This window comes from Gymnoscopelus microlampas, assembly GCF_963454915.1.
Source record: "Gymnoscopelus microlampas genome assembly, chromosome: 8".
In the NCBI taxonomy this organism is placed as follows: domain Eukaryota; kingdom Metazoa; phylum Chordata; class Actinopteri; order Myctophiformes; family Myctophidae; genus Gymnoscopelus; species Gymnoscopelus microlampas.
Genome location: NC_139945.1, coordinates 55,080,346 through 55,104,358, shown reverse-complemented (window position 1 = coordinate 55,104,358; position 24,013 = coordinate 55,080,346). Strand labels below are relative to the sequence as shown.

At 40.4% G+C, this 24,013-nt stretch overlaps 1 protein-coding gene across 1 annotated transcript in view; it reads left to right on the top strand.

Moving 5' to 3' along the window:
- LOC311050654 (collagen alpha-6(VI) chain-like) overlaps positions 1-24,013 on the top strand; it is a 67,690-nt gene that overhangs the window by 23,268 nt on the left and 20,409 nt on the right. Inside the window, exons 15-21 of the mRNA XM_084064740.1 lie at positions 1,923-1,994; positions 2,588-2,614; positions 2,812-2,856; positions 4,206-4,259; positions 6,066-6,128; positions 11,270-11,335; positions 11,726-11,779. Coding sequence (XP_083920866.1) covers positions 1,923-1,994; positions 2,588-2,614; positions 2,812-2,856; positions 4,206-4,259; positions 6,066-6,128; positions 11,270-11,335; positions 11,726-11,779 — 381 coding nt within the window. The remainder of the gene's footprint in view (positions 1-1,922; positions 1,995-2,587; positions 2,615-2,811; positions 2,857-4,205; positions 4,260-6,065; positions 6,129-11,269; positions 11,336-11,725; positions 11,780-24,013) is intronic.

The following is a 24,013-nucleotide window of genomic DNA, read 5'->3' as shown; positions in this document are numbered from 1 at the left end:
ACTCTCAGAGTTACAGACCTGTTATGGTCATTCAGGGCTAGCTCTTTATGTGTTTCTGGTAATATTATTGTCTCCGCCAGGCCGAAAGGCATGGCGAGAGAGTATGTTTTACCCCGTCCGTCTGTCCGTCCGTCCGTCCATCCGTCCGTGTGTCCGTCCCTCTGTCCGTCCGTCCGTCCCTCTGTCCGTCCGTCCGTTCGTCTGCGAGCGGCTAGTCTCCGACACCGTTACATTACAGTCATTTAGCAGACGCGTTTATCCAAAGCGACTTACAATAAGTGTATTCAACATAGGTAGGGAACGAAAACTACTAATCACCAGAAGTCTTAAGTGCATTTTCTGCAAAAGCAAGCAACCAAGAGTATACCTAGCGCTAAGGTAAAAGTGCAATATATCAGCTACCTATTTCCTTAAACAGATGAGACAAAATAGCAAAATCAAATGAGCATGAGCTAAAACAAATAAGTGTATCGACTAAACAAGATCCAATAATACAACAATAGAAAACAAGCGTTCGTACAACTAGTTAACAACAACTAGGCCAGCTAGAGAGGAAGGGTAGTGTTTCCTGAAGAGGTGGGTTTTCAGCCTGCGGCGAAATATGGGCAGTGACTCTGCAGTCCTAACATCAGTGGGAAGTTCATTCCACCACTGTGGGGCCAGAACAGAAAAGAGTCGTGACCGTGTGGATCGGCCAGAAGGACCCTTGAGTGACGAGGCAATTAGTCGCCCCCGAGGTGGCAGACCGAAGTGGTCGGGCAGGGGTGTAGGCATCAGCATAGCCCGGAGGTAAGAAGGAGCTGTTCCTTTCACTGCCCTATAGGCTAGTACCAGGGTTTTGAACTGGATGCGAGCCGCTACGGGGAGCCAGTGTAGAGAACGGAGAAGGATGGTTGTGTGGGAGAACTTGGGGCGGTTGAACACCAGACGAGCCGCAGCTTTCTGAACAAGCTCCAGAGGTCTGATGGCAGATGACGGAGCACCAGCAAGGAGGGAGTTGCAGTAGTCCAGGCGGGAGATGACAAGAGCCTGGATGAGCACCTGGGCTGCCTTCTCCGTGAGGAAGGGGCGAATCCTCCTGACCGTTGGCCCGCTCGCTCCGAAACTGTGCACACACACTCCCTGGATGCCAATTCAGAACCCCTGCCCCAAATTTGTGGAGGCCGACTTGTGCAAAAACCCATTTACTCCTACAGATTTTATCCAAACGTCATGCAAATTGGTACACAGTATCTCTATAGTCATGTGATCAACACGGATCTGTCCGATTTTCCATATTCCATACTCATTGGCTAAGGTTGGCTTCCAAAGTTTGTAGGATTGGTCCGTTTTGAACAAAATGCCTCAAATCATGAACGCAGCTTGTGATTTCCGTGAAATTTCACACGCACATTCCCACTAGGCCGAGGAAGAAATGGCACCTTTTTCACATTGGCTTGTTATAGTGCCACCAGCAGGTCTAATTTATCAAAACACATTTTTGGAACAAATGTCTCAAATCATGAATGCAGTGTCCGATTGCCGTGAAAGGCCTAAGAGGAAATGACACCCTTTTCACATTGGCCTATTATAGCGCCACCAGGAGGCCACAATAACGTACCTGACCTGGCGGAGACCTGTGCTCCGAGGAGCACTTTTTCTAGTTCACTAGAAAGTCCACTCATTTTATTTTGTATGTCCACTCATTTTGTATGTCTGTAGCAAAAATTTAATTTTGACCAAAATGTCCACCACAAGCCAGAATGGTGATGACCCCTGTATGTAGTGTCTATGAACATTTTTGTTCTTTCTTTCAACTGGGCTTGTATTGGATACCCACTCACTGTTGAAGCTGTCCGCAAGGTTTCAATATAGAGTCACTCCACATGCATTGATCTGTCTGACCTTGACCTCTTGTTGTGGCTGTCTGTGTCTACCCCCAGGGTGACAGAGGTCTACCTGGACCAGTTGGACCCCAGGGGATACGGGGCTGTGCTGGGCGAAGAGGAATGAAGGTACAACAGATGATAAAACACACACACACACCCACCCACCCACCCACCCACACACACACACACACACACACACACACACACACACACACACACACACACACACACACACACACACACACACACACACACACACACCAGTGGCGCCGGAGCCTGTTTAATTAAAGGACACTGTGTCCCCCCAATATTCAGTCCAGACACACAAAAAAAAGGGGGAAAAAAGTGTTTTTAAAATAAATAATAAAATCAGTCCAGTCCCCCGCACCTCGCGACCACCGCGAGCGCGAGGCGAACCGAATTAACCGAAATAACCGCATTATCCCCCCCAAAAATCAACAAACCCACCCGAAATAACCGCAATGCACGCGCGCAAACACGTCATATTCCGTTCCGGCGCCCCTGACACACACACACACACACACACACACACACACACACACACACGCTCACACACACTCACACACACACACACACACACACACACACACACACACACACACACACACACACACACACACACACACACACACACACACGTGTGTTGAGTAACTAAACCACTTTAGCTGACCTGCCTTCAATCTGTGTGTATGTTACAGGGATACCAAAGCCACCGGGGAAACAAAGTGAGTGATTGACTCATTTGGAATGCAAATTCATTTATCTAAGGAAGTTATAAGACATGTTGCATGTAGTGTGAAATATCTTTAACAAGTCTAGTTTAAAGGTCATGACAGCTGGAAAAAGAGAAGAAAAGAAAATAGGTTTTAAATGTGTAACAGTTACAAGTACTTAACATCTTTGAATCATTTTGCCATTGCAGGGTGATGACGGAGAGCATGGGCTTGATGGAGTAACTGGTGAACAGGTAATTAAGACTATGCAGTTCTTTATCTCTATTACGCTAATTCTTGGTATCTCTGTCTGTCTGTGTTATTATTACCTGGGTCAGCAAATGTGTCGATGAAATGAAATTTGTCCCTGAGCAAGACTCTTAACCCCTAATCTATCTAGGCTCTATTAACAGCAGCCATATTATGAACACATTCACAGGTGTTACCAATGATACTAATGAAGGCTCTGTTCCATTCTGGTAAAACAGAGTCAGGGTGCTAATAATGTGCATGTTTGCCCACTGAAAACACCAGTGGGTCTACAGTTGGGGTCCAGGGACCCTCATGGGCTTCCAAATGGCCCTTTACAGGTGTGTCTGAGAGTGTGTACAAATGGAACCAAATGGACCCGTAAGGGTCCATTTGGTTCCATTTGTACACTCTCAGAGTTATGGGGGTCCTTGAAAATAAGACAACCACTATGCCACACTACAGTAAATGGAACAGAGCCTTAATTAGTATCATTGGTAACACCTGTGAAGGAAGTAAGGAAGGGGCCCAATTCATTCCCAATATGGCTGATGTGCATAGAGCCTATTGGAGCCACTAGAGGCGAAATGTACACAAATCCTACAAATGGTCTCCTAAGGGGGCGTCTTGGTAATATTGTGTCGCTTTTGACGATCGGGTCAAATATTTAGTCCAGTGACCATGGAGCTGAAGAATGGTTCAGAAAATGTGTACACTCTCAGAGTTACAGACCTGCAAGGGTCCATTTGGTTTCTAACTATCTATCATTAAGCTGGGGACCCCCTCGCTCAAGGACCCCCTTAGAACCCCCTCAAGGACTCCACATTGAGAACCACTGACAGCTCAGTGCTACCATCAAACACTACAAATATGTTGAACACATTGAGACCAAGTGGAAATAACCTTTCTCTAAAAGAGTAAACTGGGGAGTTTTTAAGTCCTCGAGGTTGACAGTGACACCCTACTGCCCTACTGAATGCATTTCTTTTCTTTATTTCCTCAGGTGGTTACATTTTAATTCTTTGCCTAAAAAAAGAGGCTATCTTTGCCATTGGAACAAAACCTTAAATGTTGACTTTTCAATAATAAAATACAGCATGTTTTGTCTATTCTGTAGTCATCACCACATCAATCAATTGTAGCTCAATGTCTTGGCTTGTTCTAGGGTAGCAGTGTATACTTTTTTATTTATTTATTTATGTTGTGTCCAGGAAGTGACTGGGCGTGTTGAGGAAGCAGACGGTTTGTTAATGTTTGTCAATGTCTCCTACTTAAAGAGGTGGTGCTATGGTTTTGCACTTTTTCTGGGGGGGGGGGGGGCACCCGTCTTTAAGTTGTTATTGTCTGTTTGCAGGGCCTAACAGGACTTGATGGCGGCTCAGGACAGAGAGGAAACCCAGGAAACCCAGTAAATATACATGCAGTCTTTTATTTATTCATTCATGTTCATACTAGTCTCTCAAGACAGACAACTTCTGTTCACGAAAATATATTTTAAAATGTCTTTAAAATATTTTAAAAAATGAATGAAAAAATATAAATGGAAGTGGGGGGAGCCGGGGCATCCGCTTTAAACTCTCATTTCCAGTGCTTCAGTTGCACAAAGCTTTTGAAAATTGTGTGAGCCAACAGTCTGGCTCGAGAGCAGGGGTCATCGGCATGCTGGCTTGTGGTGGACATTTTGGTCAAAATTTTTGACACATACATGACACAGACATGTACAAATGGTACATGTACACTCTCAGAGTTAAGAGGGTCCTTGCAAATAAAACATTTGATAACCACCAGTACTTTTTGTTGTTGTTTTAGAACCACTGTCCTAGTTGGACTCCTAATGTGCCATAAAGACGTAGTAAATCAGTGTCATATACATATTATGAAGAAAACCTGGAGACGACCCAATTACATTCAGTAATTGGTTCGTATGATCAAAATAAGAACATTATAATGGTGTGTAAAAAAGAAACTCTAAAATGTGCCACGGACGAGACCAAGTCTTTGCCACGGACACATGTGTCCGTGTACGGACATATCGATGACCCCTGCTCGAGAGACTATGTTCATTCTGGCACACACTCTCTCTCTCTCTCTCTCTCTCTCTCTCTCTCTCTCTCTCTCTCTCTCTCTCTCTCTCATGAACTTCCTTCAAACACAAACATGACAGCATACTGTATGTGACCAAATTTGACTAGGAGACAGTCATCTAGCATTTTTTTTTTTCATTTTCATTTGTTCATGTCATATGCAAGCAGGGAATCATAGCAAAATAATGATATATTGGTTAATAAGATTGAGTGAATAGTTTTGAAACTATACAGCTTATAGAACTGAAGTCAAGTTAAAACTCTTCAGTAGAGAACAGACCAGTTGAATGGATCTCATTCTAAGATAGTAAACAGGGCTATCAATCCCATCATGCATAGCGGGATTTACATATCCTTTGTTGACAGGGTTAGGGTTAGGCTCTCTTTGTTATGTATGCTCTCTGAGACCAAGTGATTTTACGGACATATTGATGACATATTGATGACCCCTGCTCGAGAGACTATGTTCATTCTGTGTCTCTCTCTCTCTCTCTCTCTCTCTCTCTCTCTCTCTCTCTCTCTCTCTCTCTCTCTCTCTCTCTCTCTCTCTCTTATTACTAAAGATGAGCACCACTCAACAGTTGCTTATTTTTACCTATATTCTAAACAATTCATGTTATGGACCTATTATATTTTGAATTACATTCTTTTTTAAGTACAGTATATGGTGTAGGACCGCTTTAAAATGTACCAACATGAACTCCCTTCGAACACAAACCTGACAACTGATAGTCTCAACTCATAGTGTATTAATATTAACTTTAATCTGAACAAATGATAAGATCGGATATTTCAATTAATTTTAAAAGGACCAGTGCAACACCAAAAAAAACAAATCGGTCAAGTCAAAGGTAGTATGATTATGTTGTTTCTAGCTGTAGGAGATATCTCACTACATATCTATATCTCTATACTTCACAGTATATCCCTGTATCTCTACACTATCTCTACTGTATCTCTATATCTTGGCTGCTGGAGGAAGTCGTGTTTGTTCACTTAAGCTCTTATGGTATGAATTTAGTATCTTCAGCAGAGATGGGTTTGCCTGGAGCGTGATTGATCATTTTTCGGTGGCAATGACTTTTGCCCTCTGACCTGTCCCTACAGTTTGATTTGTTTCACTTCCCCAGGGCATCCCGGGTATCAGGGCAGAGCCGGGGGAACCGGGTGAAAAGGGACTGAGAGGAGACCCGGTGAGTTAAAATAAAAATAAAAATAAATCAGTTTGTCTGTCTCACTGTCCCAATGCTTTAGTGTATATGTCACAGGGTGATTGGAGAACCAGGGTGATTGAAGACAGAGCGCTCGTTTTTAGGCACGGGGCTTCGGGGCGAGGCGGGGCTTTTCGAGACAGGGTTTATTAGCGAGGCTCGCGAGGAGGAGGAGGAGAAGGAGGCCAAGGCGCTGCGAGGCGGGGGTTTATTACGCGAGGCTCGCGAGGAGGAGGCGGAGGAGCCTCCTCCTCCTCCTCCTCCTCACGAGCCTCGCGTAATAAACTGTTCTCCTCCTCCTCCGAGGAGAAGGAGGACGCGGCGCCACGAGGCGGGGCTTTGATGCGAGGCGGCGTGATGAGGAGGAGGAGGAGAGGGCGCCGCGAGGCGGGGCTTTGATGCGACGCCGACGCGGACCTGTCTTTTGTTGTTCCCCCCCACATAGCAACCAGGAAGCTACGCTGAACACGTGTTCACACGCACACGTGATAATAGTTATTGTCCATGACGGAGGCGCGCCGACTCAGCAGAGCTTGAGGCCGAGGAGGCGCGGCCTCGCGCCTCCAGGCGCAAGTGCCCGCACTGACCGGCCGATACTCTGCTAGTCGACACAGCGCCGTCCGAGTTGTAAACCGATAGGGACAGAATAGTTCTTTTCATGGATCACTGTGTGTGTGTGTGTGTGTGTCTGTCTGTCTGTCTGTCTGTCTGTCTGTCTGTCTGTCTGTCTGTGTGTGTGTGTGTGTGTGTGTGTGTGTGTGTGTGTGTGTGTATGTGTGTGTGTGTGTGTGTGTGTGTGTGTGTGTGTGTGTGTGTGTGTGTGTGTGTGTGTCAGGGAGAAACTAAAACAATGTGTGTGTGCGCGGGTGTGTGCATGCGCGCACGCATGTGTGTGCATGCGTGTGCGCGTGTGCATAAAAGCGCACGCGGACGCACACACACACACACACACACACACACACACACACACACACACACACACACACACACACACACACGCGCGCACACACGCGCGCACACACACACACACACACACACACGCACACGCACACGCACGCGCACGCACACGCACACGCACACGCACACACACACACACACACACGCACACACACACACACCCTCTAGTCTGGCTTGCATTGCCCTCTAGCGTTGGTTTTACAGAATTGCCTGAAAACAAGCGCTCCTTCTTCAATCACCCTGGTTCCCCAATCACCCTGTAACATATACAGTACAAGAAATCAGTTTATCTGTCTCACTGTCCCAATGCTTTAGTGTATATTTCTGCTGTCCGGCAGCAACCAGCTAACTCCAAAATGTACATTTTTCAGGAAATGACAAAACAAAAAGTGGAGTTAGGAGTTTTTGTTCATCATTGATAAGAACAGCTGAATGGACCTCCAAGCTCACAATGAGGTTGGGGGTCAAAAGGGGGTGGAGCCTGGAGTCAGCAAAACCAGCTAACTCCACCCCCCTTTGCTGGACTTAGCTGGTTTAGCAGAAACTTTGAGGATCCAACGGAGTTAGCTGGTTTCTGCCGGATAGCAACAAATACAGTACAGTAAAAACATGTTAACCATGTTTTGAGTATTTTGTGGCACAATGCACTGTGTGCCATTACTGGGAGAGCTATTCGTGGACGGGAAATAAATATAAATGAATGAACATAAATAAAAACATAAATCTAACTGCCACAATATTATACTTTAAGGATTAGTATAATACAAATGCTGTACTACTAAAGTAAAGTATTAGTATATCGTGCCCCACAAATGGAGCATAGCTACTCTCTTACACTCTGCTACTTTCTATGTTTCCGTGTTTCATTATTTATTTCTGTCTCCCTCCATTTGTCTCTCATGCACAGACTGCCCCCCCCCCCCCCCCCCCCGCCCCCTCCTCATCTCTCCCCTCTCTCTAGTTTTGGCATCAAAATATGCTTAAAGTGCTAAAGTAATCTACCAGCTCACACAGGTTGTGAGCTTGTAGACCGGCTAGGTTTTAAGTGGATAATGTATGTTTTGTGCTAATAACCTAAATCTGAAAATTAACTTGTAACTGAAGTACAGTATAAAGTATAAAGTACTGAAAAAGGGAAATACTCATGTTAATTAAAGTACCTCAAAATAGTACAAAATTGTAGTGCAGCACTTGAGTAAATGTACTTAATTACTTTCCACCACTGCTCTCCTGTCACTCAAGACATGCATGTGACCCCATACCCTCCTCTATGCTTGATGTGGTTAGCCGTGTGGTTACATGATACTTTGGTATGCTGACAGAAATACTTAATTTCCCTTTCTAAGCTGTCTGGTCGAGAGCAGTTGTTGACGTTGGCTGCGCCCGTTTATTCCATTGTAGACATGCGGAGCAGCATTGTCTGACAGGCATCTGGACACATATATCCACTCCAAAATGTATATCTACACTAATAAATAATCCCTGTAAAGATATAATATTTTATAAACTAATGTAAACAAAATGCTTTAACAGTCATTCGGTTAAGCTTGCCGATCTGGCTGCATTGGCTATTTGAAAATAGCAGATCTACAAGCTCACAACAGGTCGCATCACGACACGCTGTGAGCTTGTAGATCTGCTATTTTCAAAATATACGAGCGCTTCTGCGAGCGCATTTTCGGGAGTTTAGACCGGCGCAGCGGCGCTGTTGTTATATTTTCATGGCCACCGGGAGATCAAACATTTAACCCATGGTCCAACACACACCAGCCTTCATCCATTAATGTTCTCTTCAGGCTATCTCTCGTTAATGTGGCACGGCATGGGGACTCGCCCGCCTGACGGTCCGAGTCTCACTGGGAAATGGGAATAGCCTTGACTGCTTTATTTTAGTAACTTGAACGCGCACTGCTCGGTATGGGTTAAATACATTAATATACAAACGTAGTCGGATCCATTCATGGCGATGTGGTATCATAATCTGTCATTCATGTAAGCTACTAGCCTACTTCATTGACAAAGATTGTACCGTTACGCAGTTGGGCTACAAGTAGGTGCGTGTGTGCGTGTGGGTGTGTGTGTGTGTGTGTGTGTGTATGACTTGACAGGCACCGATGCGAGGCGAGCCGGCGAAACTCTTTCTTATTGGCATTCCATGCTTTATTTGGTCGTATTCTGGTTCGCCATGTCGTAAAATCATGGCGTTTCGAGAATATTTAAGGGCGTGTTATTTAAATGACGCTCAGTTTTAGCCGTGACATTTATCAAGGCTCCGACCCAATGTACGCTAGGATTGGCTGTGTAGGATTCGTTGATAACTGTGACTTTGACGTTGGTGTAGGGCCGCATTTATGGAAAAATATAAGCCGGTTTATACGCTCCATTGATAAATGAGGGCCAGTGCCTCTGCCACCAGGGGCGGCACAGAAAATATATGAACATATATGTTTTTATATATCTCTGCTGTCCGGCCGGAACCAGCTAACTCCAAAATGGTAATCGTTCAGGAAATGAAAAACAAAATATACATTTTTCAGAAAATGAAGAAAACCTTATATTTTTAAAACAAAGCAATACTGCCTCATCAAACTTGGTATTGTGACTTTATACATTATCAGATACTTGCATGTGTCATTATATTATCACCACTTTACCCAAATCCAGCTCAAGTGGAGTTAGGAGGTTTTGTCCATCATTGAGTGGAGTTAGGAGGTTTTGTCCATCATTGATAAGAACAGCTGACAATGAATCTCAAAGCTCACAACACATCACAACGCATTGTGAGCTTGGAGATCAGCTATTTATGGTGTGCGCCATCCTCATATACTAAGTATAGATCAAGCTGAATGCTGTACTTAAGCAACTTTTATTTTCACATGCATTGGAAACATCCATGGATCATGCAACAAACAATTCTGCCACCCCGCAAAACGGTGACTAGAGCCGAGAGCAAATGACTGTTCACTTAAAGTCTCTGCTAAAGGTGGAGGGTAAAGCATGAATGCAGTCTAACATGAGTGATATTCAGTCACATCCTGCATATTGGTTTAACGCTGAAAGTACACAGTGAAAACTGTCCAAATGTATATCTGACAATTGGCCGAATTACGTTTTTTTTTTTATCTGTAGTATTTATATTTGACAATTGGCAAAAACCCTGAAGTTTTTAGACTATGGTATTGATCTGACAATTGGCAAAAGTCAGAAATTGGAATGTATGGAAATTGGGTTTATGCTACAACTTACTGCAATAGAATGAAGTTTTATGACTATAGTACTATAGTACACTTTTCAATGTGTGTGGTGGGTGTTTCTTAGTGCTTTAGATTGTCATAAAAGCTGTGAAAGTCCTTTGGCATGATCTCCTTGAGCTCTTGGAGATGTTTATATTTCATTGGCTTGATCTTCTCTGGCTAGCTGTGTCATGCAGCAGTGGAGAGCATGAAAGGAGGGGGAGTTGTTTGTTTTTGACGGACAGTTTGAGGATCCAATGGAGTTGGGCGTTTTCGTCAGAGGCGCTTTTTAATACTTTTCATTGTTTTGTTTTGTTTTTTCCTTTTACACAGACTCAATAGCGTTGATATATGAAAAAAAAACAAAACCTGAAAATGGAATTAGCTGGTCCCGGCTGGACGCCGACGATATGCAACATGTTATGTTTATCATATGTGACATATATGAAATTGGCTGCCTGCATATATTTCTCTATATATGTACATATATATCCATATATGTGGACAAAGAAGAGACATAGAGATATATTTCCTATGTATCCACATATATGAACCTGAATATGGCATATATGCAGCATATATTATGCATATACTTGCCATATATTGGCAAAAGTTACATGTAAAAAAAACGTCCGGCCACCAGGGGGGGCAAGTGCCCCCCAGGCCCCCTCATAAAATCGCTATATATGATATAGTGTACATCAAATCCTTTTAACTGTTGACTCTAGAAAATATCTGATTGGTTTTGATTGGAGGAGGATTGTGTGACAGGTCATTTGTATTTACGAAATGTCACACACAGCTGGCACACATCTGTAACCCACAAGTATTGCAGAGACTTCAACTTGCATGCCTTTCTGGGCCATAGCGCCATGGTCTTTTCACCTCAATGAAAATCTTCAAAGTAAGAATCTGTGTTGTGTCATCCAATAGGGTGAAGCGGGTGTGGACAACACTGATCCGGGACCCAAAGGAGAAACCGGGAACCCAGGCTTACCAGTTAGGTGACATCGTGGTTGACAATTGATAGGACTAGAGGATTGGGCCACTCTGCGGCCCTCACATCTAGATGTTTAATGTTTCCCCTCCCCTCCCCTCCCTTCCCCTCCCCTCCTCTCCTCTCCTCTCCTCTCCTCTCCTCTCCTCTCCTCTCCTCTCCTCTCCTCTCCTCTCCTCTCCTGTTTTTGCCGGACTGCAAAGTCCGGCATAAACGTTTTGGGGCAAGTGGAGTGATCGTGTGCTGACCAACCCCGGACGTGCATTTCAATTATAGTAGTCTGGGTTCTATGTAGGATAACGTAGGATAACGTAGAACCCAGATGCCTTTAAAATGTGTACTGGAATTATCACATGCTACTAACAAATCACACATATTTTTTCCTGTTCTAGGGAGATGCAGGAGACGATGGCAAACCTGGGAAGAGTGGAGTTAAAGGAGACCCGGTGAGAATTTAAAGTTCTAAATTTAAGAATCTAAACCCCCTAAGTCAGTGATTCTCAAACTTTTCAATTTCAAGGATCCCCATAATTCGCACCCTGAGGGTAAAGTCTAAACAGCTAGCTAGCATTTATGGGAACATCTGCTAGCAAGAATACCTTTGTATTCTTCTGAAAAAAATGGAAAAGGAACACATAAGCAACTGGAGATTCAATTTCCTGTATTTCTTTTTTCTATTTATGGTGCGTGACACTATAAGTAGATGCTGTTTGAAGCTCTGTCTAGGACGAGTGACCAGATGTCACATGTCTGCTGTTTGGGAACATTTCATTGACTTCTTGTGTATCAGGCTGAGGTTTAAATCCCATTGTGTTCCAGCTCAATGGGTTTCAGATTTCAGACGTTATTTCACACATGTTCATGTGTCATAGGCGACTGATGTCATAGACATAGGGACAGGGCTGCCAAGTTTCAGGAAAATCTTGGAGTGAGACTTTAGTGTCATCACATGCACGTGCGCACAACGTGGCCATCAGCGCATCCGCGGTTATTCCCCTTTTATTGCGCGTTTTTTCGCGGTTATTCCCCTTTTATTTCCGTTTTTTATTACTTTAATTCGGTTAATTCGGTACAAAAAAAATTACTCCATGAAGTGTATATGTGTGGCAAAAAGGAAACGTTGCAGGGGGGGCTTATTTCATTTTTTAAATATATATATATGTAGGAGCCAAATGAGGATTATTGATGTGATTGACAAAGGCACCGCATTGGCACATTGTTGATGGGTGTGTCTCTGTGGGTGGGCCTCAGCAACTATAAATAGTGGCTCTCACCTGCTCACCTTGATGAGTTGGTTTGCCCATTGGAGGCAGGGTGAGCTGGGAGAGCCATATTTTTGTTTACCGCATTTTGTATTTGTTATTGCTCACTGTTTAAGTTATTCGATTTCTTGACACATATTTATTACATTATTTTCTTTATTGTAAATTGTAATAATTGGTGCACTGAACTTGAAAGTAAAGCATTTTAAACTTGAGCATTAGTTTCGAACCGAGTATTTTACATTTTAATGCGCGTCATACAGTTTTTAAATCTCCCAGGCTTAGCCTGCCGGCTGATTAGTCACTGGGACTATTATCAGCCGCAACAATATATATATATATATATATATATATATATATATATATATATATATATATATATATATATATATATATATATATATATATATATATTATATTTTTTAATCAATTATCATCAACATTGGCCATCATCTTCAGTTTCAAAGTGCTTTATTTATAAAGCAGCTTAAGTAAGTTTTCGCTATAAACCCCTTTGTTTCAGAGGACATATAGACACTAATAAAATGCAGCTGAGAAACTTTGGTCAACTTCATTATGTGCTTGCATAATACATTACGAACAGCAAGAATGTGGTCTGACTAGTCTAACTGAGTTGATGGCTTGTGTGTGTGGCTAACTGGCTATTGTTCTTGAGGTGATAATTAATGGCTACCCCAGGTAAAAAAAATAGCATACTAAAAGTATACTTTTGATGAATGTATTAAAGTATATTTTTAGTATGGATGTACTATTTTAGCCGACTTAAATTGAACTTAAGTGTACTCAAGTACTAATATATTACTACTTAAGGTATGCTTGAGTATACTAAAAGTGCAAATTGTGTGCTAAATTCGTACAACTTTTTACAAACTTTAAGTATACTTAGTACAGTAGTGAAAAGTATACCCACGAGCGGTCTAAATGCACTTTTAGTGCAATTATATTATATATCATTAGTCTGCTGTAAATCTACTTTAAATGGGATTACAGTACATTATCAGTAGTGTAAAAGTGTATTATTACAACACTTTTATCATATTAATAATACTTTTCAAATGTACTTTCTAAGTGTCCCATTTAGTTTATTTAAAATGTATTAAAGTATATTTTTTGTATGGATGTACTATTTTGCCGTCTTAAATTGAACTTAAGTGTACTCAAGTACTAATAAATTACTACTTACGGTATGCTTGAGTATACTAAAAGTGCAAATTGTGTGCTAAATTCGTACAACCTTTTACAAACTTTAAGTATACTTAGTACAGTAGTGAAAAGTATACCCACGAGCGGTCTAAATGCACTTTTAGTGCAATTATATTATATCATTAGTGTGCTGTAGATCTACTTTAAATGGGATTACAGTACATTATCAGTAGTGTAAAAGTGTATTATTAAAACACTTTTATCATATTAATAATACTTTTCAAATGTACTTTTTAAGTGTCCCATTTAGTTTATTTAAAATGTATTAAAGTATATTTTTAGTATGGATGTACTATTTTGTGACAAGTGACAAGATGGTGACAAAAACGGAACAGTTGATTATGTCATAATCACATGACTGCAAATTTGAAAGGCAGAGCCAATGGCTCTGCTGAAAGGGAACCCTGTAGCTGAATTCCATTCCCCAAAACTCGGTCACTCGCTCACTCTCCTCGCTTCCTCCACTCGCGCCTAAGCCCCGCCCCTGCGAGGAGCCGAGGATTATTTGAGAGGACGAGTGGTCGAGCGGTTTCCCTCAAAGGATCGGACTACACTCATCGCGTCATTTCAAAGTGACGGCAAATTCCGCGATCACTTATGACGTCTCACACAGTTGGACCAGAGCAGCAGAGGCGTGGATGAAAATATACATGCATAGAATAATATGCAGGTATAGAATAATACAGAATATAAGAATAGACAATTCATCAATGTGGATGAATGGCCACATCGTTATCTTTATAGTTAACATTGTTGTGCAAAGCCATTTATTCCTGAAATAGTGAATGAAGCGCCAGGATGAGCAAACTTACATTTATGAATTTAATCCTGACCTGTCCCTCTTATTGCTCGTACAGTCCCCAGAACCCCAGTACAAAATGTACTCCATGAAGTGTAGATGTGTGTCAAAAAGGAAACGTCGCAGCCAAGGGGCGCGCAGAACGGTGGATGCATATTTATAGCAGAAACAGGTTCACATTTAACTATAGTCGTACTCATTCAATTCTGAACCGATTCTTAAAATGTAAAATTCTCTATTTAGCTGTGAAGGGTCTTCTTTCATGTGTATCAGTCATGATTGTTTCACCAACAAACAATATTAAATATCGGCGGGTCCTTCTTCTCCATCGCGCTGTTCGCGCACCTCCCGTTTACTTTTCTTTTTCTTCGTCCCAGAAGTTAAAAATGTTAACATAATCTTTGTCTCAGTCATTTATAGTAGTCCGTGTACTGCATTGAGGCATGCACGAAGAGAAACAGCTTTTGAGACAGAAAGTGTGCACAATATATTACAATGTATAATTGTATTATGCTTTATATCATTCAACAACGCAATAAAGCCAGTGGCTTGTGGTCTTTTCAGTTACTTTACACTGTGTGTGTGTGTGTGTGTGTGTGTGTGTGTGTGTGTGTGTGTGTGTGTGTGTGAGATGCGCAACGAGTGAGCGGTGGCGGCGAGGGGGGGGGGGGGGGGTGCGGCCGGTGTTTTCGGCACATGTGGAGGAGGAGGACCATGTAAACGTCACGGGAGAAGGGGAAAAAAAACAAAAAAAAGTGTACACGTGATGCGGAAGTCTGCCGCGGAGGAGCTGTTGAGAGTGGTCGAGGATACACTTGATGTACACTCGCTCAATGCGGAAGTGGAGAGCCTCCTCGCCGACTCCACTCGACTCCACTCGCCTCCTCCAAGAAGCACATGAACAATTGGACCGCGACTACTTCCGGTTCGAAGTCGGAGTGACCGAGTGGGAGTGAGCGAGTGGCCGAGATTTTCGGTATTGGAATTTGGCTTGTGACTCTGACCAATCACAGGGAAGCCAGTGCAGCATGCAGTCTCAGGATTGCAGGACTTTTAATGTATTTAAATTATTCTACACTTTAATAAAGCATATTAATAGTATATTAAAAAGGATTTGCAAATAATCATACTTTTTAAAGTACACTAAAGCTCATTTTAAAATGGCCTTACATTAAAATAAGCATACTTAAGTACATTTCTAACTGAGTAAAATTAAAGGGCACTTTCATAAAGCATACTTATAGTATGTTACACAAGGAATGAAAATAAGTGTACTTTTCATAAGTGCACTAAATTAACACTATAGGTATTTGCAATTTGGTATAATTTTTAAAAGTGCACTAAAATACAACTTAAAATTATTATAGTGCATTTTGTATTATTATAATTAAATAAACATATAATGAAGTTAAATTAAAGTATACTTTAATGAAGCATAGAAATAGTGTATTATAACATTCTTAAACTACACTTAATTCCTACTATAAGTATTAGTAAGTTGGTATACTTTTTCAAAGTACACTGGCATATCATTTAATATACTTACATTAAAGTACAGTTATTTTAAGTATATTTAAATACATTTCTTTTTTTTGTAATGATTTGTTTATTGACAATACACAGTGTATACATATCAATATCATATTTCTTTTTTTTCTTTTTTGTAAACAAGACAGAAATAAAAAGACAAAGAATAAAGGAAAAGACATGATACAAAAAAACACAAAGAAAAAAGACAACAATTACAGAAACAGTCCCCCCAGACCCTCCCCCCACCCCATTCCCAGAATGGTACACTACTCAACCCTCAACAGTCTCTTATTTTCCTCTTTTCACAACACCTTTCAGACAATTTCAAATACAATAAGACAAAAAACAAAAAGCCAGAGGAGAAAGAAAAATCAAGAATTAGGAGACAATGATGGAAGAACATCAAGGAAATTACCCCAGATTTTCTGATATATTGCAGGATTTCTTCTTACATTATATAATATCTTTTCTGGTGTGCAATAAGATGAGAGTTCATTTAGCCAATGTCTCTGTGAAGGCGAATTTTCAGATTTCCAATTAACTAGAATAACTTTCTTCGCGGCTGTACTGGCGAGTGATACAAAATATTTTTTATTAAAGTTTATATTAATCAGACTGACGTCCCCCAGTAACCATATTCTTGGGTCATGTGGAACGTCAAATTCTACGACCTCCGAGACACTGGACAAGATGAACTTCCAATAATCATCTAAGCATGGGCAGCTCCATAACATATGAACCAGGTTACCTTCTGATATTTTACATCTTTGGCACATAGCAGAAATATTCCCATCAATCTTGTGCAATCTGAGTGGGGTAAAGTAAGTTCTATGAAAAATGTTAAATTGCATCTGTCTATGTTTCGTAGAAATCAACACTCTCTGGGATCTTTCTAAGATGTTTTGCCAGTCCGCGTCATCATAAGTGCATCCCAAGTCTGTCTCCCATTTATGTTTAAAAGTCATCGCATTATAGATCGGTATATTTTTGTTTAGAATATTATAGATGGAGGATGTTAGACCTTTGGTAGAGGTAACACGTGTACTGGTCATGTGATCTTCCAAAGGGGATCTATTTGGGATATTTGGAAAGTCTGTAGATTTTTCTTGAATCCAATGTCTAATTTGGAGATATTTAAAAAGGTCATGTCTAGGAAGGTTAAATTTGGACGATAATTGTTGAAAGTTTGACAATATGCCTTTATTATATAGATCCCCCACAGTTCTGATTCCATTATTGACCCATCTCTTCAGTATACCATCAGCTATGGGGTATGGAATATTAGGGTTTCCCCATAGAGGTGTCAGTCCCATCAGAGAAGTATCTTTTCCTAATAATTTATGGGACTCCTGCCATGCTTCAAAAGCGCTCAATATTATAGGATTTTTTGTGATTTTGGAGAGGGTTTTCTTAGAGCCCAAAAAAGGGGCGACCTTCAAGGGAGTTTGACCAAGCTCTAACTGTTCTATGTGCAGCCACCTGACCTCACCAACCTCAGGATGCAACCACGTCCATAAAGGGCGGAACTGCGAAGCCAAATAATAATATCTAAAATTAGGGAGACTTAAGCCTCCCTTATTATAGGGAGCTTGGAGTGAGCTTAATTTGACACGTGGAACTTTGTTCTGCCACAAAAATGTGGAAATGGGTTTATTAAGATCCCTAAAAAACCCTTTAGAAACAGACAATGGGATGCACTGAAACAGATAAATAAATGTAGGTAACACATTCATCTTAATCGTATTCACTCTACCAATTAGGGACAGTGGCAAGTCAGTCCATCTTTGAACATCGATTTTAACTCTCTCCAATAGACTTAAATAATTGTCTTTAAAAACCTTATCATGCTCTTTTCTAATTTTTATACCCAGATATTTGAAACCACCAGGACAAGTTTTCAGTGGATCGATAAGTTCTCTGACATTTGTATCATGTGTATTTAAAGGAAGAACCTCACTCTTAGTTAGATTTATTTTATAACCTGAAGCTGCGCTGTACTCCTGTAAACACTGGAACAGTGGAGGGACTGAATCGGCTAAATCAGTCAAGTAAATCAATACGTCATCAGCATATAAGGACAGCTTGTGTTCAATTTGATCAAATTTAACTCCAGAAATGGCTTCATTGGCTCTAATTGCAAGGGCAAATGGCTCGATGGCGATCGTAAACAACATGGGAGAGACGCAGCAACCCTGTCTAACTCCTCTAGAAAGTAAGAAGGGGTCCGACATGTGCCCGTTAGTAAGAATTTGTGCCTTTGGCGCATTAAAAAAAGTCTTAATGTATTTTATCATTTTTTCTCCAAAGTTCATTCCCTCAAGAGTCTGAAATAGGAAGCTAGGTTCAATTCTATCAAAACATTTTTCCGCATCCATTGATATTATTAATGTGGGCTCCTTTGTCCTTTGGGCAGCATCTACTATATGGAACAAGCGGCGAACATTATCTGACCCTTGCCTCCTCTTGACAAATCCTGTTTGGTCAGGATGGATTATTTTTGGCAAGACCAGCTCCAATCTGGTTGCGATCATTTTAGAGATTATCTTATAGTCTGCATTTAAAAGACTTAAGGGTCTATAAGAGCCACATTTTTGCCTATCTTTGTCAGGTTTAGGTAATAATGTTATAGTTGCCAGTTCCAGAGTCGGTGGGAGGGCTTGTCTGTCCAATGCATCCTTAATCATATTTGTCAAAGGGGGTAGTAATTTATCTGAAAATGCTTTAAAATATTCAATTGGAAAGCCGTCTGGTCCAGGGGCTTTATTATTTTGTAGAGAGTTAATGGCCAGGAGAACCTCCTCCTCAGTTACATCAGCATCTAGCCTTTCTTTATCCTCTGGAATGATCTGAGGAAGAGGTACGCCCTCCAGAAAGCGCTCCGCAGCAGCATTAATTGTGCCATGATCAGATTTATATAACGTTTCGTAAAAGAGTTTAAATTCAGCATTAATCTCTTTTGAGCCAGTCAGAACACTGCCCTCTTCGGTAACAATGGAGTGAATAATCCTGTCTGCATCCTCCTTTTTAATCTGCCATGCTAGAAGTTTACTTGTTTTATTTCCATATTCATAATAGTGATAGTTGGTCCTAGCCAAAGCAGCCTCCGCCTTATTAGTGCACAAATTATTGTATTGAATCCGTTTTGAAGTCAAAGTATTAAAAATGTCCACTCTATTAGTCTGAGAGTGTTGCTGTTCCAGCATTTTAATTTCTTCGTCCAATTGCAATAGGGTTTCTCTCTTTTCCCTTGATTTATGAGCACTGTATGATAAAATACATCCTCTCATATAAGCCTTAAGACTTTCCCAAATATTGGCATGAGAAGCCGTGTTCAAATTAGCCTCAAGAAAGTGATCAATTTGGGTGTTCATAGATGAGATAAATTCCGGATCTTTTAACATGAATGATTTAAATCTCCATCGAAATGTGGAAGGCCGTGAAGTCTCCATTTTCCAAATCAACTTTATTGGGTTATGATCAGATAGTGCAGCTGGTAAATAAGCACAGCTCGTAACCCTTGTAAGTATATTTTGTGGAGCTAGAAACATGTCGATCCTACTGTAACTTTTTTGTGAATTACTGTAAAATGAGTAGTCCTTACCATTGGGGTTAAGTGTACGCCAAATGTCACACAGTCCTAAGTCCTTCATGCCATGATTCAACACCAAGGCTGCCCTGGATGGTGTGAGTGTCTTTGGCTGCGAACGGTCGGCTGCCGGCGATAAAACCAGGTTGAAGTCCCCTCCGACAAGGCACTGGCCCTCGACTGCTGCTAGTTTTAAGAGAAGGTCACTAAAGAATGATGGATCATCATGATTGGGACCATATATGTTTACTAATGTTACCCTGTTTGAATTCAAAACACAATCTAAGAGTAAGAATCTGCCATTCCTATCCTTTTTTACTGAGTTCAATTTGAACATTATGTTTTTGTTTACAAGTATGGCAACTCCCCGTGCACTAGTAGTATAGGAAGAGAAAAAGACGTGGCCGATCCAGTCCCTTCTTAGCTTCATATGCTCCAGATCTGTAAGGTGAGTCTCCTGAATGAAGGCAATACCTGTGGATAATTTCTTTAAATAAGTAATTATTTTCTTCCTTTTGATTGGAGAGTTAATTCCCTTTACATTCCAGGAGACAAAATTTAGTTCACTAGTCATTTAAATGAATATGGAGCATATTATAGTAATACTAGATTCCCAGTCAGGAGTACAGCGCAAAAGGATTCCAACAATGTATAGTGAGCTATAAATCAGGTATTGTGTCATGAACAAGGTGCCGTAGCTATTAAAAGATAATAGAAAGCCAAAGTAGCGACCATTCAAAACCCCAGGAGCCCATGAAAAATCCCCAAGAAAACAGAAAAACAGAAAAACAAGCATTAGATGGGCTACTCTTACCTAGTGTAAGGCTGCCCTCACAGTTACTAATCATTTCTCTAAATACCAACCTCAATACAAAACAAAAATAGAAAAATTTAAAATAAAGTAGTGAATTGAAGCCTCCTTCAGACAGATCTGCAAATAGACCATATAATATTCTTTGGAAAAAGACATAACCACACTTCGCCTCACGGTGGCGCCAATTACCCACGTACTTTTTAGAAGAAAAAACAAAACAGGCCGAATCTGGCATTGCAGTCTTGCATCATCACCGTGCAGTGTGCAGACATTCTTTGCATTCCAAACTCGCCCCCCCCCCTGCTCCCAGCTAAATCTACACAACGCACCACAGAAGTCAAGTTAGTCCCCAAAGTAGTTTAACTAATCGGTTTAGCAAAAATATAAGGTAAGCACAAGTATGCATATACTGTATAACTGTTAAGTGCATCAAAAAAAGTACAACTATATAAATTAAAGGGGTGAGGAGTAGTGGGCAAGCTGGCAGGCCAAGAATATTAAGTGAAATAATAAATCCAGACATTCCAGTTACTTTTAAAGGTATTAATTCTAAAATCAAATCTTATACTATAAGAAAAAGTAGTCTAAATGGGCCTATAAAAATGTCAAGTGTAATGTAGATGGAGGCTTCATCACTAGTAATGTCACTCATAGTAAATCACAGCATCGGTCATAATTATTCCCCCCCTCCCTAACAAAACAAAAAACAAATCAACGTTTTAAGACATATCTAGTATTTGAAAAGCTAAATTCAAGGCTGATTCAATATCAAAAACAACAAATCCTCCATGTTAGGGTATTTTTGTAACAGGAAAAGAAAACAAAAAGAGAAAAGCAAAACAAGTAACCTAGCGGTGGAGTAATCTTGAATAGACCAACAACCTAATAATACATACATTTATAATATATATATTTGTCATTTTGCAAGTTGTTAGATCAAAAATAAATAATAAAATGAAAATCAGGCGGAGCCAGTACAAGAAAGAAAAGTGCAAAGTGGTGACCCAACATATAAACAAAAAGATAATCCTTATATAGTCCAATTTTAACAAGAAGGGTCCCCCTCTATGTGTAAAGTAAGTCAACTAAAAAAATGTCTATAACAGGGGAAAAAAAAGCATTGTAAATATAGTTATTTGACTTACTCTCAATCCTTTTTCAGGAAGAAAAAATCCCGTGGCTGTCCTGCCCTAATGTTCGCTAGGTTTAACCTGTTGAAAAAAGAAAGATCCTGACGAAAGACTTTTTTAATCCAAGGTCTTCACGAAGTCCTCCACTTCTTCTGGTGTGTTGAACCATTTGACCGCTCCACCGTGGGCAACGCGCAATTTTGCTGGATGATATAGGCGATAGTCAGTGATGTTTTTATCCAGCAACAGCTGTTTTGCAGCCTTGAAAGCATTCTTCTTGCGTCGCGTCTCGGCGCTGCAGTCAGGGTGGAGATATATTCTTCTTGTGTCGAGGAAGACTTCTTTCATCTCTCTAGATCGGTGGAGAATCTTTTCTCTGTGTTTGAAGTTAAGGATTCTTGCTATCAGTGGCCTGGTCTTGTCCTCAATGGGTTTACCGAGGCGATGACAGCGTTCAACGACAAATGTGGTCTCAAAGACGATAGGGTTGAGGACCTGTGGAATAATGTGTTCCAGGAACGCAGTGGCATCCCGACCTTCAGCTTTTTCTGGTATATTAAAAATAACCACGTTATTCCGTCTACTTCTGTCCTCATAATCATTCAATTTAATTTCGGCGTCTCCCAACTTCTTCTCAGTTTTACCCAGTCGGAGAAGAACGTCCGCCATGTTGTCTTCATTACGCGATACGCGTACTTCCAGTTCTCCGACTTGATCTGATACAGTTGTTAGAGAGTTCTCGATTGTCTTGAGAGCCAGTTGAATGTTGGATGTTTTGTCATCAATCTGTTTAGACAAATCATCTTTGCAATCACGTATCGCTTTCAACACCGTCTCTAACGTTAGTGGTCCACCTCCGTCCGCCATTGTTTGGCACGATGTGGCGTCGTTAGAATCTTCCGACAAAATAGCCTTCTTGCTTCTGAGGTTGTATGGATCCATGCACCAAGCGACGAAATAATCCAACTATTGTTCTGTTAGTTGAGGTTTTTTAAACAAAATATAACATTTTTGAGGTAACTGTGAGGCAAACCGTTGGAGCTCACAGACGCATGACCGTCCTCGTCAACAGCCAAACCGGAACCTCATTTAAATACATTTCTAATTGAGTGCTATTAAAGTACACTAAATAAAGTATGCTAACAGTGTATTACAAATGTCTGAAAAATAAATGTACTTATGTTAAGTATACTAAAAGTACACGTATAAGCATTAGTAGTTTATTATACTTTTTCATAGTACACTGGCATACAACTTTCAATGTTCTTACATTAAAGTACACTTATTTTAAGTATATTAAATACATTTCTAATGGAGTGCAATTAAAGTACACTTAAATAAAGTACACTAACAGTGTATTACAAATGACTGAAAATAAATGTATTCTTCTTAAGTACACTAAAAGCTCACTTATAAGTATTAGTAATTTAGTTCATATATGTCTATGAAATTAATTCAAGGACCCCAACGGAAACAAGCCCGCAAGGACTTTTTTGGCCGGACCTTTTAGACAAAAGCATTATAAATGTAACTGTGTTGTTTTACATTCTTTTGCCTAATAAAAAATTCAATCAATCAATCAAAAGTATGCTATCTCAAAGTACACTGGCATACAACTTTTAATATACTTACATTAAAGTACACGTATTTGTAGTATATTAAAATACATTTGCAATGGAGTGCAATTATAGTACACTTACATATATTAGACTAACAGTGTATTACAAATGACTTTACTATAAATACACTTTTCTTAAGTACACTAAAAGTACACTATTAAGCAGTTTCAATTTAGTGTACTTTTAAAAAGTGTGCTTACATTTCATTAAAAATATACTTTGCATAAAGTATACTTTGGATAAGTACATTAAAAATGCATTTCAAGTATTCCATAATTAGTATATTTATTTTTAGTACATTGAAGTTGAACTTAATTACATCTTTTTTAAGTATACTTTGTATAAGTTTATTTTTAATATGCTTTTAATTAAGTACAAAAATCCAAAGTATACTTTTAATAATATTAGGACACTTATATTATATTTTTCATATACTAAAGTATACTACTTTTTTACCTGGGACTGGCGAAGGAATTCACACATTTCAACAACCTGCCATTCACTTCATTGAACGTAGGTCACTGAATTGAGTACTTCATTAAGGTTTCGAGGCCGATAGGCTCGAAGCCTTATTGCATCTCTTGGCTTTCACTATTATTATTATTATTCCGCCGTTTTTGCCAGTTCTGGCCTAACCGCGTGGTCACTTTTTATGAAACTCGGCAATATGGTAGAGGGCTATGCCAAATGGCGAAGACCCGAAACTCACAACCATT